Source organism: Oratosquilla oratoria, chromosome 2, assembly GCF_046742065.1.
Source record: "Oratosquilla oratoria isolate Oo_2021 chromosome 2, ASM4674206v1, whole genome shotgun sequence".
Taxonomy (NCBI): domain Eukaryota; kingdom Metazoa; phylum Arthropoda; class Malacostraca; order Stomatopoda; family Squillidae; genus Oratosquilla; species Oratosquilla oratoria.
The window spans coordinates 19,377,945-19,395,444 of record NC_134778.1 but is presented as its reverse complement, the minus strand read 5'-3'; the positions used below and the strand labels follow the sequence as shown (position 1 = coordinate 19,395,444).

At 38.5% G+C, this 17,500-nt stretch overlaps 3 protein-coding genes across 6 annotated transcripts in view; 1 reads left to right on the top strand and 2 right to left on the bottom strand.

Annotated features, from left to right (window-relative positions):
• LOC143034573 (uncharacterized) overlaps positions 1-9,498 on the bottom strand; it is a 39,665-nt gene extending 30,167 nt beyond the window's left edge. Inside the window, exons 1-7 of the mRNA XM_076200830.1 lie at positions 9,075-9,498; positions 8,735-8,953; positions 8,238-8,474; positions 6,870-7,008; positions 4,554-4,633; positions 3,343-3,484; positions 2,939-3,048 (exon numbers count right to left, since the gene is read on the bottom strand). Of these exons, the coding sequence (XP_076056945.1) occupies positions 2,939-3,048; positions 3,343-3,484; positions 4,554-4,633; positions 6,870-7,008; positions 8,238-8,474; positions 8,735-8,953; positions 9,075-9,311 (1,164 nt within the window). The 5' untranslated portion in view covers positions 9,312-9,498. The remainder of the gene's footprint in view (positions 1-2,938; positions 3,049-3,342; positions 3,485-4,553; positions 4,634-6,869; positions 7,009-8,237; positions 8,475-8,734; positions 8,954-9,074) is intronic.
• LOC143037506 (uncharacterized) lies at positions 2,459-4,539 on the top strand. 3 transcript variants are annotated; one of them, XM_076205855.1, is made up of 3 exons: positions 2,464-2,870; positions 2,979-3,814; positions 3,954-4,539. In XM_076205855.1, exon 3 carries the CDS (start codon positions 3,989-3,991, stop codon positions 4,307-4,309), a length of 321 nt encoding a protein of 106 aa, XP_076061970.1. In that variant the 5' UTR covers positions 2,464-2,870; positions 2,979-3,814; positions 3,954-3,988; the 3' UTR covers positions 4,310-4,539. The 3 variants fall into 3 exon arrangements, with proteins under 3 accessions (XP_076061987.1, XP_076061978.1, XP_076061970.1); XM_076205872.1 differs by lacking the exon at positions 2,979-3,814 and having other exon boundaries at positions 2,459-2,870; XM_076205863.1 differs by lacking the exon at positions 2,979-3,814 and having other exon boundaries at positions 2,463-2,870.
• Positions 9,499-14,208: 4,710 nt separating the features above from the next.
• On the bottom strand, positions 14,209-17,274 carry LOC143037469 (uncharacterized). 2 transcript variants are annotated; one of them, XM_076205740.1, is made up of 5 exons: positions 16,851-17,273; positions 16,521-16,739; positions 15,951-16,409; positions 14,984-15,835; positions 14,209-14,833 (listed from the first exon to the last, which is right to left on the bottom strand). In XM_076205740.1, exons 1-5 carry the CDS (start codon positions 17,085-17,087, stop codon positions 14,426-14,428), a joined length of 2,175 nt encoding a protein of 724 aa, XP_076061855.1. In that variant the 5' UTR covers positions 17,088-17,273; the 3' UTR covers positions 14,209-14,425. The 2 variants fall into 2 exon arrangements, with proteins under 2 accessions (XP_076061855.1, XP_076061865.1); XM_076205750.1 differs by lacking the exon at positions 15,951-16,409 and having other exon boundaries at positions 16,851-17,274.
• Between the last annotated feature and the right edge of the window lie 226 nt (positions 17,275-17,500).

The following is a 17,500-nucleotide window of genomic DNA, read 5'->3' as shown; positions in this document are numbered from 1 at the left end:
GTATCTTTGGGGACATTCGCTAAATGGGACTAGCGAATGTCCCCAAAGATACAAAGATTTTGAATATAAACTGAAGTATATGTTCTCACTTGACTTATTTTCTTTTAAAATATTGGGCTAAAATAGTACTTAATCTTACATTTCTAAAGATTTACCCTCAATAATGTTTTAAATATCCTTCCAATTATTCTCACTGAAGTGTTTTAGTAAATGCTGGAAAAAAAAATCTGCCACTGCATAACTGTTTTCTGCTATTTATCGGTGCATGAGATGCAGTTTTCTCGGCCTCTGCAATGGGGTAATGAAAGAACAAATTTGGATGAGGGGGATCCTGCCCCCCCACCCCCCCCACCCCCACCCCCACCCCCCACCCCCACCCCCGGCACGCCACTGAGTGGGAACAAGGTTCTCGGAAGGAGACCGACACAAGAATGTCGCGATGCAAAAATCTCGTTAACTCAGTGACGTTCTTCACAAGACTCCATACAAACTTTTGGCGTCAGATGATCTTATGTATCTGATGTGTAGACTCGGAATGAAATCCCACTTTTATCCTGTGTATAGTCCCCTCAGCTGAATGAACTCGCAGGACGGCATTACCCTAAATAAAACCTATGAATTATTTCATCATATTGCAGTGTTATATATATATATATATATATATATATATATATATATATATATATATATGTATATATACATACATATATATACACATATATACATATATATGTAAATATATATAGATATATATATACTCGTATATATATATATATATATATATATATATATATATGTGTGTCTATATATATGTGTGTGTGTGTATGTGTGTGTGTGTGTGTATGTGCATGTGTGTGCGGGGCGTGTGTGTGTGCGTGTGTGTGTGTGTAAAAGAAGGGAGTAGGTTTTCAGTAATGCACGTAGAGTTAAAAACGACAACATTGCGTTAGTTATTCAGTTTTTTCCTCCTATTCTCAATTTTCCTGATTAAAATTCTCCCATTAACCGGGTTAACGGAAACTAGGTCTCCGCATTCTTCCATTTCATTTCCTTTATTTGTAATCTAATATGAGATCTAGTATTCCATTGTTTTCCTCACGCCCTGGGGATCCTATCTTACCTTCTTCTCCCTCCCTCCCTCCATCTCTCCTCCCTCCCTCCCCCCTCCTCCCTATCCACCTCCACCTCCCCTCCTTCAACTCCTCCTCACCCTCCCCTTCTCCCTCCGGCTCTTCCCCCTCCCCCCTCCCCTGACTTCTGAGGTCACATTGTTGACCGCCTGACCCATGCATATATATATAACGTACTTCTCATGCTTGCAATGTTCCACACCTACCTTTAAATGTAAGTACCCGCTTTCTTAGTAATCTCTTGTATTGTACGTTTTCCACATATTACCAGAATTGTTCTTATATAATTTATTCATTGCTGTGTATAATTGTATTGTATCTTTCTTATATTTTACCAGAATTATTCATGTATAATTTATTTTTTTACAATTGTCATATATATATATATATATATATATATATATATATATATATATATGATTTGGATGATGGAGAACATAAACACAGGGGAAGACACGGAACCCTAAACACTCTAACATTTCGTTCGCGCAGAACTTCTGAAGAAGTTCTACGCGAACGAACATTTCGAAAGAACATTTCGAACGAACATTTCGTTCGCGTAGAACTTCTCCAGAAGAAGTTCTGCGCGAACGAAATGTTAGAGAGTTTAGGGTTCCGTGCCTTCCCCTGTGTTTATGTTCTCCATCATTCAAATCATTTGTCTAAAATACTTATCAATATATATATATATATATATATATATATATATACATATATATATATACATATATATACATATATTTGTGTGCATAAATGTGTATATATATATATAAGAAATCTCTCATTTTCAAGGATAAACAAAATGTGACATTTTGTCAATAGAGCGGGGAAAGATGTTTTGCCCACTCATTTGTTATTTTTAGTCTTTCTAAAGACGAGAAGGTGAAAAGAGGAGCAACAATTTTTGTTTGTACCTCATTTTATAAACAATGGATAAGGGACTAAGGTCAAACCTTCTGCGAATTAGGGATCGGCACATCCGGTGGCTTGCCGGATGCGGATGTGCACAGGTAGAACTTACTTGCACTTCACCTTCATCCTCTGCACACATCTTCGTATTAGTTTATGTTTTCGTCTTCGTCTTCGTAATTGTCATCATCGTCCGCAGGATGATGGTCTCAAGTTCTATACTGTAGAATACCTATTTCTCTCTCAGAATACGATGGACTACCTTGGTCTACATAAACCAAACTAACGGAAATAATAACGTATTACTAAACATACTGAGAAATATGAATTCCTAGAGGTACTAGCATTCACGTGGATGTGACGTATGCCGCCATCTTGGCCGAGCGCCGACCTCCGCGCTATAAAACCGTCACTCCTGGTCGCCATCACCAGTTCACTGATTGCCTACATCGGACTCGCAGAGGCACCTCGAAGAGCTACTCACGGCCAGTTATCTTATTTCGATTTCTAAGGTGTAACAGAGCCAGCATCAGAAACTTGCCATCATGATTGTTTTACTAAGTGTTTACCTTGTCAATAAGTTGCTCAGCAAAGATGACGGTAAAAAGTCACGAGGTGCTCCTTCCAAACATCCCCGCGGATCTCCGGTTCTTCCACAACTCCCTGTTCGAAGAGAGCCGTCGTTACTTCGAGATGGTCGTCAAAGAAATCATAGACAAATGCGGTCTAAGCTCACAAGATCCCGTGTCCTCCTACATGAGGCTCTGACAGAAGGAACTCAAGACAGGCAACCAGACAGTCTCTGTCACCGACGAAGTCAACTCCAGAAAGGTGAGAGGAGTCCTCCTTGATTGAATTTCTTGTTAGAAAGAATTTGATAAATTGTCGATGAAATCAACCTGGTGACGATGTTTGCAACGTGTTATTCCTTCTTTATAGATTGTGTTAGACGTCAGAGACTTCATGGACGGTGAGCCATCTGTCATAGTCGTGGATGACAGTGTGGTTGCTGAAGGGCGCATTGAGAGGAAAGGGGTCGGCTTGACCTCCACTCACAGCTTTCGTCGAAGGTTTTCTTAGTGAAAAAGAACCCCAAGACACTCAAGGAAGGCGAAGTCGAGGCTTGCATTCCAATAGCTGAGAATCGAGGGTCTGAAACCAACTAATGTAAGTAGAAGGATGAAGAAAGGAAGGTGTCTACTACAGAGAAGCTTGGTAAGAATCAACAGATCAAGATGAAGGCTCCATATAAAAAGAACCTGTGGAACGGAATCTGCAGGATACTATTCAAGAAGTGGAACACCTTTCAGAGGAATTCCATCAGCAAAAACAGTCATGCATCCCAAAAGAGCAAGAACAGCGAGTCGAAGAACGTGAGCAATCGCAAAGTACCAAAACACAAATCCTAAATCTCCACCAGCAGGAAACCAAAGTGCACAGTAAATCTACAAAAAAAAAAACACAAAAAACAAACAAAAAAAAAACAAAAAAAAAAAAAAAAAAAAAAAAAAAAAAAAAAAAAAAAAAAAAAAAAAAAAAAAAAAAAAAAAAAAAAAAAAAAAAAAAAAAACTGCTGGTGTTATTCTTCAATCTAAAGGGATAACGCCGTCATCTAAATATCTCCCACTTCGCATTAGAAGTCGGGTGGATTTCTTCTAGGATTCTTTCTTCAGTAACGACTGCAAACACTTCCAGTTGGTAGATTTGGGAAGAAATACTCCATCACCGACGAACTGGAAGCTGTACAGATCTGAAAAGAAGAAACAAAGTAAAAGGTAGGTAATAGAAATTCACACACGTCACTGTCTTGTATCATTTAAAGACAGTCATATATGTTGCAGGCTAAAGGAATAAATTCCTATTACACAGAGACAGTGAATATGAATGTCATTTCAACATATCTTTTATTGGCAGGTTGTTAGGGACATGCACATCTTCGTGAGAGGGACATGCAAGTGAAGGCTGATGGGCAGATTTTGGTATCCGAAGGGCACAGCAAAATGAAGGAGATCAATTCCTCATCCAATCGAAGTTTCCGCCAATGCTTCACTTTCCCGACCTTGGTGAACATAGAAGCCGTCACTTCGACTCTCTCCTCCTCCGAAGTCCTCACCATTACGACGTCAAAGAAAAGGGACATTTCTACAGCTGAAGCTGAAGAACATCGCGAAGAGGAGTCTCGTAACCCAACATCTCCCAAGAAGGTTTCTGGAAACCTCAGTACAATCACGAGGCACAGTGCCAAGACAACCAGTAGATGGACCAAGTAGAGTTCTTATCACGAATCATTTAGGAAAACTAGCCAGGAATCTTCTTAGGGCCTCCCAGTCCAGTTCTCGTGGACTTTAGAAACAGTGGTGTACTGGTTATCGCCAGAGAACATAATCATAATACCTCATGAGTCTTTGGTTTATATGTATACTAACTAGTCATATTGTTATTCTTGATAGATATTCTTATATGATATTTTTTTTTCTAAATAAATATATTTACAGGATAATGATTTTGTTTTACCCATTTCTGACTATTCATTTCTGTCAAACTATGGAACTTCTTAAGGACCCCCAGGTCATTTTCAGAACACTTATAGATACCTGGCATAAAACCCAACGATTTCATACAATTTAAGAAAACATGTTTAAATGAAACCAAGTTGCAAAAGAATTAACAAAAGTATACGAATATACTTTGGCGTAGAAAACACACCAAGCCTTCAAAGTAGTGGAATTATATCAACAGTGCCAGTGACCACGGTCCAATGGTGGGATATACATTCATTAATTTCTTTCGTGCCGGGTGTTATTTTTCTATTTGATTTTGCGGCCGCCAGGTTATTTAATCTATCATCCTGACACCCTTTTGCGAAAGATTTACAGTATAGTCTATCAGAATTAACCCTCTCCATGCCGGGTGACATTCATGTTATTCTTGCTGTCCCCTGGCACTCATAAACGTGACACCCTTCTTTAGCCAGGAAATGATTCCTCTTTACCATGGTGTCGTTCTTTACGGCTTTTATACACAACATTTATACTAAGCTGACGGGACGTCACCGCATTGAAAAAGTTAATTACTAGTGGCTAGATCAAGACCGTATTCTTAGTGTGTGTAGTGGCTTAGCTCAATTATACCTTCCTCTTTTCAAATGGTCAAATTAATTGGTATTAGATGAAATAACATTTACAAAAGGCTTCTTGACTCTTTGATAACTGTTGCTTTGGTTTTCATTGACTAGACAATCACAGCCTTACAGTAGTAACCTTTGGTCGTGGGTCGTGTAGCCATCTCTAGGAAGAAATGCTTAATTATTGTTTGTCTTGCACCGGTGCGGGGCTGTTTCTATGCCATCGGCCAAGAGAAGCTGGAAGAAGAGAGAAGCAATTGTTAGTTTTAAGTTTCATGTGAAAAAATATATGTGGTTGCAAGGAGGACTTAAAATTGATAGAGTATCTTGGGCTTGATCCAGAGGAAGTACTAAGGCCCTCGAGGCTGCACCACGGGATGGAGGATTACAAAGGATTACAAAGGCGGAGCATGCCGACAGGAGACCTTTTGGTCCATATCTACGTCGGATGCAAAAAAATCATAATAATAATAAATGAATAGATAAATAAAAACTATAATAATGTAAATAACAAATGAAATACATAAATAAATGCATAGGTATAGTTGAATAATAAACAAACAGGTAAATAGTAAATAATAATAAATTGAAATATAACTAATAATAAATGAGAATCAAACAGACAAATGATAACAAAACAAAAACAAATAATATAAAATAAATGATAATCATTACAGCATCTTGCTTAGGTGTTTATCTAAATGATTCTTAAAGCTTCGAACTGAACTACATCGCACTGCTTCTGCAGGAAGTTTATTCTATTCATTAACTACACGGTTGGCGAAGTTGTTTCTACCCACTTCCAAATTGAATCAATATCCGGACAGTTTGAGACCATTGTTTCTTGTCTGATTCTCATTCAGTGTGAAAATTTTGTCATTTTTATGTTGTCAATTCCCTTTAGAATTTTAAAGACTCAAGTCACCTCTGAGTGTACGGTTTTTTAGGGAAAACAGATTCATATGTTTCAGTCAATTTTTGTATGATGTATTTTTGATATTTGGAATCAGTTTTGTGGCTCGCCGTTGTACTTTTTCCAGTCTGTCAATGTCTTTAATGAGATTCGGTGACCATACGGAAATAGCATATTCCAAATGTGAACGAACTAACAATTTATATAGCTTGTTAATGAGTGATGGACTTTTTAAGTCAAAAGATCGCGCAATCAGTCCTAGAATCTTATTTGCTTTCTCAGAGGCTGAAATACACTGCTTGGATGAATTGAGATCGTTACTGATAATTACGCCGAGATCTTTTTCACTATTCACTTTTGTTAACGAATTTTCAAATAACTTGTAATCGTACTTACAGTTATTTTTACCTATGTGTATTACCTTGGATTTACTTGTGTTACTTTTCATTAGCCACTTTTCAGACCATTGCTGTAATTTATCTAAATCTTCTTAAATATCTAATTGGTTTAAGTGATCATTTGCCATTCCGCACAGTTTTGTATCATCAGCAAATTTGGAAATAGTAGATTTTAGTCCATGGTCTATATCATTTATATATACTATGAATAGAAGTGGCCCAAGAACGGAACCCTGAGGAACTCTACTTGTAATATTTTTCTATCTAGAAGTTTTTCCATTTAAAACAACTCTCTGTTTTCGATCATTCACCCAATTACTAGTCCAACTTAATAGGCTACCACTTATTCCGTGTGGATATTGATAGTTATCTTGGGCCCGATCTGGAGACATTACAGAATTCCTCAGGGCTGCACCACGAGGTGGACGTGTGAATATTGATAGTTATCTTGGACCCAATCCGGAGACAATACAGAGGCCCACGTGGCTGCACCACAAGATGGAAGTGTGGGTATTGATAGGTTTTGAAGATGTACTAGGGGAGAAGGATACTCCACGATATCTATTTCTCAGGATAATCACTAGCAGGTATCCAGTGCTAATCTCTTCATCCCGCTCGTAGGTCAGATAGGAAATTATACTTTCTTCTACATCTTTTATAATTAACGCCAAACCATCCTATCCACCAGGTGAGGGACCTTGGGTTATAAAGGACTCAAAGGTCCCTTTCCCTAAGATTGACAAGATTACACTTAGAAGCTGATGAGCTGCGGCCGAAGCCACCAACTTTGCATATGCATCCAGGCAGCCAGGACAAGTGTTAGCAGCCGGTACACATTAAGAATCGAATCAGGGTCTACGTATTTGTGAGATAAGATCAAAGCTGACAGCACGACAACATATTAGAATCAATGACATTATTGAAAATTTCTGGAAACCTTCCATTCCGACGGCAGTTATGTAAACGCTCCTAAACCCAGTTACACTATCACGATTCTCGTCAAATGTTATGAATTTGAAAAGCTGCAGGACGACCTCGCTTACAGTATTCTAGACTTCCCTCAGGACAATTCAACAATATATGTAATATTCGTATAGGTTTAACTTCTCCTAGTTCGTCATTCAGCTTATCAACATATGTCACAAATGTAATATGACATTTGGAGATTCGGGGAAAAAGTTGTAAACGAAGCCATTTTCACTCAAACGAGCCCACTTGAGTCGTGTAGTGTGACCAGGGTTTTAAGTGTGACCAGGGCCTTAGGTTTATATACATTAAGGCAGCATCGTATCAACTCCTTCAACGTACTTTGTAAATTTCTATTTCGAAACAGAATGGGGCTTCATTTTGGGAGATCCCGTTCTGGCATTAGAAAAAAAAAAAAAAAAAAAAAATCATCCATACTGTAAGGTACTCTATTCATTCCAAGTGCCTTAATTTTGGATGTGAAGCTAAAATCGCTATCATCTCTTAGGTGTAAAAAGATTCTTTTCATCACCAATAGAGTTGGTAACGACAATTTCCTTGCTTTCTTTTAGTTTGCTTACATTATGAAACAATGTTCATCAGCAGTAAATAAAAAAAGTGGTAAGTGAGGAAAAATAAGACAGCATAATATGTGAACAAACGAATTAATTCAGACAATACATATTTTGTTTCACCACATCATAATAGTGGTACATATAAATTCAGTAAATCTAATAGGTAAATATATCACAGAGTGGCTTGCAGCATTTGACACTAAGTATTCTCTGATAGTATCATCCTCTGGAGTTTCTTTCAGCATTCGAAGAGTCTTTATCCGTATTCCACCGTGACGATTTCGCTGTGTGGATCTTTTGAGAGATGTTGCTACTGCTTTGTCTGCTGGTTTCATGTGATTCTATTTGGGATTCAGTTTTCTTGATAGTTGTGACTGAGGACTTCAAAATACTCTTCCCTGAAGATTTGCTCGTGTCTTTCTCATTTTTATTCTCCTCGGCGGTTATGTGTAGCTCATCCTGGAATCACAAAACATGATTATTGTGATTACATGTCCATTTTAGATGTCACTTTTGTTTCAAATTTTAGAATAACACCAACTCCCATTACCTCTAAAGGGATTAAAAAACAGGCAGCCAAAAATCAAGTTCTTAAGGAGAAACGAACTCACAACGGACGTCGTTTCCATCTTCTCAACTACTCTTTTCTTTAGGATTTCCTCTCTCAAACCTCCTCCTTACCCTTAAATTTGTTAATAAAGTCGTGTTAGCTCACTTACATGTTTGGGAGCTGTGATGGTGAGGATGCCGTCGGAAGTGATGGTGGCGGTGACAGCCTCTAGGTCCACGGATTTCGGTAGTGAGAACCTTCTACTGAAACTGTGAGTCGAGGAAGATCCTAGGTCTGTCTTGTCGAGAAACCCTTCAGCCACCACACTGTGGTCCACAACCTTGACAGACATCTTCCCGTCTTTAAAGTCGTCAACATCTATCACTATCTACAAAATACAAAGGTTAGAAAGATGGTTAAAAAATCAAGAGCTTCTTCATTCGAATGCTAGTGTCTCCTTGCCCGAAGTTGCATACACGATATAAGAAAAATGTCGACGTTGGTCTTACCTTTCTGGCATTGTCTTCGTCGGTGACAGAGACTGCTTGGTTGTCTGCCCCAAGTTTCTCCTGTCGTAGGCTCTTGTAGGAGGAGAGATAATCTTTGGAGTTCAGTTTGCATCTGTCTGCAATCTCTTTTATGGCCTTCTCGAAGTGTAGACGACTCTCTTCGAAGGCGGAATCATTGAAGAAACTGAGATCCGTTGAGATGATGGGAAGAATGAGCTCACTTTTTGGGACAGACATTGTTTTTTTCCTTTTGAAACTTCTTCACTTGATCAGAAATAGACAAGTATAACACAATCCAAGTTCTTGATGACGATTTCTATATTAGTCAGGTTTTTGGATGGTACGGTTTCTTTTACAAGGAATAAACGTTGGTTGAGCTGTCTCTATGAGTGTTCTTGGTCAACTGGCAATGGCGAACAGGCGCAGAGAATTTATATACCGAGGAAGATGGGCAAAAGGCCAATAGGCCTACTCATTTCACACCCACTATTTTATTCTGTGAACGCACACTTATGATTTTCGTGGAATTGCTATTTAGCAATATCATTCATACCTCCAAATATGCACTATATTAAGTCACGTCCTTTCATGCTACATATTTTGAGGACTTCTATTTTGCTTTATATAGTATATGGAACAACGCCTACTGTAGGTCATATATGATGCAGGAAAAAAATCATATCTTGAGGTGCTCAGTGCTTTTTTAAAGCATGACTATGATAATGACGATGGTGTTGGTGTCGGTGGTGCTTGTGTTGCTGGTTCTGGTGTGGATGGTGATGACTGTGGTGATGATGATGATGGTGGTGGTGGTTGTGGTTGTGGTGGTGATTATAGTGGTGGTGGTGATGACACCGAAGACGATGATATTAGTGGATAGTGTTAGTAATGTTTGTGATGATGATAACGAGGATGTTGATAACAATGTTTGTGCAAGAAGAAGAAAGTGCGATGACCACAATGTTCATGATTGATGAAGATGAATTTGCCAGCCAACAACTAGAGCAATCTGAAACACAACCTACGCAAATCATCACAATACATAATCAGGCCAATATTCTCGCTGTCACTGACCAGATCAAGGAAATATCAAAATCAATAATGGTCTCAAACTGTCAGAAATTATATTTAATTTGGAAGTAGGTAGAAACAACTTCGCCTACTGTGTAGTAAATAAATGGAATGAATTTCCTGCATTGACAGTGCAATATGGTACAGTTCGAAATTTTAAGATTCATTTAGATAAGCACGTAAGCAATAAACTGTAATGTCTACTATTAATTTTATTTAATTCTATCTATTTAGTTATTATTATTTATTTACTATTTACCTGTACTTTTTATTACCTGTTCATTTATTATCTATTATAGATTATTGTTATTTTCTGTTTGTTTATTATTTGTAATTTTTTATCTATTTGTTTTATTCATTTACCTATTCATTAATTTTTCCCGTATCCCACCTAGTTATGGAACAAAAGGTCTTCTGTTGACATGCTCTTCCTTTGTAATTCTTTCCAATGAACTTAACCTCTTTAGGGCAGTATCGACATGGTTCTTCTATTCTATGCAGATCTAAACAGCGATGGAGTTAACAAGAGGAAGCAGTCTCTGATTCCCAAACTCATAAGAACTCCAAGCGAGCATGCCCCTAAAACCCTACACCAAAATCAAACAAACACCTCACCGACACAAAAAAAAACCTTGGCAACCGTATGCCAGGATCAAGTTAATCTGGCAACCCTGCATCAGCACCACGTGACCCTGGCAACGCGTGCAAGCAGCCCCAGCATTCCTCACCCATCAAAGAGTCGTCCTTTCGATGATGAGGAATCTATTAAAGAATGTGTGTCTTTGCGGGGGATCTATGGGAGAGGCAGAGGCATATCCGGAACATGTGGGGCTTTCCGAGAAGAGTAAGCGATGAAAGAGACAACAGCAGCCTCACGCATACCCCCAGCCCAGAACCGCCTTTCTTCCCAGCGCGCTAAGCTACCCTTCAGATAATAGTATTGAATGGATATTTACGTGTTGTTTTATTACTGATAATGATTATTGTTTTTATTATAATAATACCTACTTTCCCTTTTTATTTAAAGATTCTAAAAGTCGAGAATGGATAGAAATATTGCTTACCTGTGGGACATGTCGACCAATCTACCTACAGTGCATATATTCTATGTTTTCAATTATGCGGGTTTTTCAAACTTAGTTCTTACAAACCTGGAGAGAGTACCGTACTTGATTCTCACACTTTGGCTGGACGGCCATCTATACGTACGTGTGTGTGTGTGTGTGTGTGTGTGTGTGTGTGTGTGTGTGTGTGTGTGTGCGTACGCGCGCGTATGTTATTTCTCCTGGGTAATGCTCGACGTGTCCTTTAGGTAACTGGTTACACAAAGTACATTTCCTTTAACCAATCATAGTTGACCTAAGTTGATTGTGAAATACCACCACACAATTCCTCTTCTACTTTCAGAGGAGTGGGTCTTGAGAAAATGAGTAAGTTTGATACTAACTCCACGATATCAATGAGTATACTGCCCGGTTGGGAGATATCATGACTAGAATATGTGTGTACATCTTACAGTTCGTGAAGTTGCTCTGCATCATATAATTATAGATTAAAATAATTATGATTATAAATTAAAATTATAACGATAAAATTATATTAAAATTATAATGATATTATATTAAAATTATAATGATATTATATTAAATAACATTAAAATTATATTATTATATTATATTAAATTATATCAAAATTATAATTATATTAATATCATGATTATCAATTAAAATAGATATGCTATATCTATCTCATGTGTCGTACACACGACAAGTGTAATGAAGTCACTTATTCTTGCAAAGGCACATATAAACATCACACAAACGGTATCATAACGACAAGCACAAACACCTACTTAAATGTTTTCTTTTATTCAAAATCACTCCCTTTCCGACTTTCTAAGTGCATGTTCTCATTTCAATTCGCATAAGAAAAATCATCTTTCTCCAATACAAACACCTACTTAAACGTTTTCGTTTATCTCAAATCATTTCCTTTCCGACTTTCTAAATGCATGTTCTCATTTCAGTTCGCTTAAAAAAATAATTTTTCTCCAGCACAAGCACCTACTTAAACGTTTTCATTTATTTGAAATAATTTTCTTTCCGACTTTCTAAACGCATGTTCTCATTTCAATTTGCACAATAAACAATCTTTTACCACCACAAAAACGTACTTAAACGTTTTCATTTATTTAAAATAATTTCCTTTCTGACTTACTAAATGCATGTTCTCATTTCAATTCGCATAAAAAAATCATCTTTCTCCTCTTCCGTAAGGTCTCGAACGCCCTCCCCCGCTTTGTTGGTTACTTGATCACCACCAGCACCCTTCCTTTTCCTGTCCCGAGCCGCGATAAATAAAGAACTCCGAGAAGGCGCCCATTTGCAAAATTCGCCTTTTACAGATAACTAACCTTTCCCTTCCCCGGAAACTCCGATCCCGTGAGAACGGAAGTACTTAGTTTATCCCATGATCCTATTTCCTGAAGATGGTTATTTAGTCGAAACGCAAGAATCTAGGGAACTAGCTTTCGTTTGCATCCATCCGGTCTTCCTTATTTTTTTGTCATAATTTCTGTCAACATATCTACATACCCAACGGCCTCTTTCCGCATTTTAGGAAGCCGGCCAACCAAGGCATACACCCAGCCTTCACCTATCTCACACTTATCCATTCATTTATTTTTCCTTTTATTTCAAATTCTTGTGGACCACCACCAACCTCTTGAGTCAGAGGCAATGGAGCAAGACACATCACCTCCACAGCAGAACCCATCAAACCAAAACTGGTTTACTTTAATACATGGCAACCTTCCCTCCTCATTTATATGTATATGTATATATATATATATATATATATATATATATATATATATGTATATGTATATATGTATATATATATATATATATATATATATATATATATATATATATTATATATATATGAATTATTTATCAACTCTGATATCATACCTGACAACTACTTGAATTACGCCTCCTGACTTGCTAAACTCGGCTCTGACCAACGTACCTAACGAGGGTACAAAAGATAAGCAACCTCATACCATTCCTTGTAAGGAAGGTTTGATGCTTAATGAAACTAAGATCCTGATATCTTATCATAATCGTCCTGAGACCACACGTAGATGTCAGAAGTTATGACCAAAACCTGGGAGTGGAATGGGTGGGAATAAAATAGGCGGAGGGGAGTATTTGCTTTTTGATTTGGCTACCCCCCCTGTAAAGGGAAAAAAACCTTTGGTATGTAGATAGATAGATATACTTCCTAGAATCAAATCCGAGCCTCCTTAATTGGTATATCAGGGTGAGGTTGATTGTCTTCTGTGGACTTGCTAGGCAAGCTGTTAAGAAAGCTTTGGCAACACAAGAGGTCAAAGCTCCATTTCCTTTCCCGTTGCTAAAGCTAATAATGTGAATGTATGTTCAACATTTTGTACAAAAAAGGAGACATTAATATAATTTGTAATCACGAAGTATCAATTCGTTATTTTTCCGTTAATTACCACTTCATACCGTGCCATGTGTCTTTTATATGTTTAATTACATTGATAGTAATCAAAGAAAATAATTTCAGTTCCATTTAATCTTTATATCCAATATCTTGATTCCATACTTGGACAGAAGTGGTGGACAATGGGATGAGAGTTCCAGCAAAGCTGATGTTCATTACTGTGTGACATAAGAACTTTATTTTAAGGGGCAAAAGTCGATTTTGTTCTGAAGAGGAAAGTTTTGGTAGTAAAAATATTAAGAACTAGTTAAATCTACCGCTTCATATTGAAGACGATATAAGAATTATATATTGGCTGCTACCAGGCTATTTCATCCAGTTGAAGAAATATCCATGTTTTGATTTTATCAATATTTAATATGTTTTTTCCTAATATATATATTTCTGTCTGATGTGTAAAAGACACTTATGATCACTTGTTATCAAATCTATCTGCAGTTTAGTTACAAAAATATCTTCCCTAAAACTCCCCATATCATGTGTATATAACACTCACATCAAGAGAAAACAAAATGGTCATGGAGCAAAACTCTTTATCTAAAAATATATAATCTTTATTTCTCATATACAAAAATAGCTACTCACGTATGAAATTGAGTCAACTTAATAAACGCACGCAGCAGATGGGAGAATAACGTTATGATGATCTTCCTCTGCGAGTACAAGTAAGCACAATTTCAAAGATTCACAAAAGAAAGACTCATATCTGTATTAAGCAGTGTTTGTGGAAGTGGAACATGAGGTCATAATTATTCTTGATCAAGTTTTCCTACAAAAGACGATTCATGGTAGGAGCTCTGCTCGGACCACCCACTGGTCGTCTTAGTGGTGTTCTTCCTGATGGTGCTGCCGAGGCTCTCAGAAGTCTTCTTGGGAGAAGCTGAGACTCGAGACTCCTCTTTGTGACATTCCTCTGCTTTGGCTGTGGAAACAACCTTCTTCTTTGGTGCCGTGATGGTGAGGACGCCATCGGAAGAGAGAGCCGAAGTGACGGCTTCCATATTCACAAGGGTCGGGAAGGTGAAGCAACGGCGGAAACTTCGGCTGGATGAGGAATTGTTTTCCTTCTTTTTAATGGTGCCTTCGACCATCAGCTTCTGTCCATCAGCCTTCACCTTCACATCCCCTTCCACGAAGTCGCGCATGTCCACCACCACCTGCAAACGAAAAACATGTTGAAATTATATAATCACAGTGATTATAGAATATCTATAATTGGTTGATCTGATTTCATTCTCTTACTCTGTAACCTATGGATGTCTTCAAATTATGCAGTGCTATGACGTGTATATATTTTCATGACTTACCTTGTATTCTGTTTCTTTGTTTGAGATTTGTACAGCTTGACTTTCGTCTACGGAAATGGATTTGCGAAGAGCCTTGTAGGACTTCAAGTTATCGTCGATGGAGTTTTTCATTCCATATCTTTCGAGGATAGTCGACACTGCCGACTGAAAGTTCTTGCGGTCATTACTGAAGAAAGAATCCTGGAAGAAGTCTCCTCGATTTTCAATGGGAAGTGGTGTCGTGACTTCAGCTTGGAAAGCAACGGAAGTAGTTGCCTTTTCTTTGTCTGATTTACTGTGCATTTTGGTTTCTTGCTGCTGAGAACTTAGGGTTTGCGATTTGGTAGTTTTCGATTGCTCGCAAACTTCGACTTTCTGCTCCTGTTCTTTTGTAACTCGTGAATGCTCCTGCCCAGTAAGTTCCTCTGAAAGGTGTCCCACTTCTTTTTTAGTGCCTTGCTGCTTCATTTCTATAGGTTCTTCTTTACTTGGAGCCTCCTTCTTATTCTGCTGATCCTTCTGAATCGTTTCTAGATCAGACATCTTCCTTTCTTTGTCCTTCTGACTACACGAATTGGCCTCGTTCCCTTGATGGTCCGCCTTACCAGCGATCGGAATGGAAACTTCGACTGCACTTTCTTTGAGTGCGTTGATATTCTTTTTCACTAATATTGTGAGGATCCCGTCGGAAGATAGCGCTGCTGTAACATCACTGATGTGAGCCTGACTGGGCAAAGAAAACCGTCGACGGAAAGAGTGAGAGGACACGAAGCCACTCGAGGTCTTCTTCACGCTTCCCTCCACCACCAAACTCCTTCCGACGCCTTTGACCGTCACGTCACCGTCCTTGAAATCTTGTACGTCCAACACGATCTGCAGAGATAATGAAAAAAATATTATAGTTATATATGATATCTCCATTGCAAAAAAGAAAAAAGTATAAATCTATGTTGAAGTTGTGGTGACTTCTTTTTATAAGCAAACTCACCTTGTAATATGTGTCGTCCTCGGACATGGTAACTGCTTGAGTTTCATCTACAAGTTTGTCTTTGCGGAGGGACCTGTACTTCTTCCTTGCTTCCAGGGATGAGGTTTCGATATCATGGCTTCGTAGGACACTCTCCATAGCTGCCTCGAAGTCCTTGTGTGCGTGGCTGAAGAAAGAATCGTCGAAGAAGGAGCCTCGTAGTACCAGTGGCAGTGGGGTTTCAAGTCCAAGCTCTTTGGTGTCACCTGTCATGTCATGGTTTGGGACTTCTTTCGTGATATCAAGCTTGGGGGTAGACTTTCTGGATGTCGACTGATTGTCGGTGTTGTATTCATTAATCTTGTGTGATTCTGTGTGAGATTCTGCATTTGTGGTTGAAGACTTAACTACATTCACCTCTGAAGAGCTGTTCTTCTGATTAAAAGATGTTTGTTTCTCATTGACTGATTGCTGTTGCTTCTGAAAATAATATACAACCAATAAGATGATATATATTTGATCTAGAATAGTTTAATTTTCTTAAAGAATATACATTTCCCTCCTGACCTCCTAAATAGGAAGACGACTTACCGTTTTGGGAGCTGTGATGGTGAGGATTCCATCGGAGGAGATGGTGGACGTGACAGCCTCGAGGTCCACGGACTTCGGAAGGGAGAATCTTCGACGGAAGCTGTGAGTGGAGGCTGAGCCACCCTGTTTCCTCTCGATCCGCCCTTCAGCAACTACGCTGTCATCCACGACCTTGACGGACAGTTCGCCGTCTCTGAAGTCCTTGACATCTAACACAAACTAGAGGATGAAAAGAATAACACATTACACAGAAGGTCATTAGATTTGTTTTATTGCCAAATTGTAACCTTTTTTCTAAAAATAAATTCCATCAAGGAGGAGTCTCCTTACCTTTCTGGCGTTGACTTCATCGGTGACTGAAACTGCCTGGTTGTCTGTTTTGAGTTCCTTCTGTCGCAGACTCCTGTAGGAGGACACAGGGTCTTTTGAGCTCAGACCACATTTCTCTGTGATCTCCTGGACGGCCATCTCGAAGTGACGACGGCTCTCTTCAAAGAAGGAGTCGTGGAAGAAGCGGAGATCCGTGGGGATGATGGGAAGGAGCACTTCTTGATTTGGTACAGGCATTTTGTGTGATAAAGTTCTTGATTAGATAAACACTCAACAAATCACGATGTCAGGTACTATATGACGACTCTGTTACACTATACAAATCCGAATAAAGTGAATGTAGTCGTGAAGAAAAGATGTTCTTCGAGGTCTCTTTCTTTGCGAGTTCGGTGTCGTCGATCTTTGGACTGACGGTGGCTAGAAGGGGCGACGGTTTTATAGCGCGGCAGTCGGCACTGAGCCAAGATGTCTACCTACGTCACACCCACGAAACTATTCGTTCTTCTTATTATCCATGTTTCTTGGTAGAGTTGATATTATCGCATTATTACCTCGAATTGTCCCACACTTTATATATCATATGATCTAATTTTATGTTTTTTTCTGAGAATTACATATTTAAGGGAATCCTTTCATTGGATGACCTAATA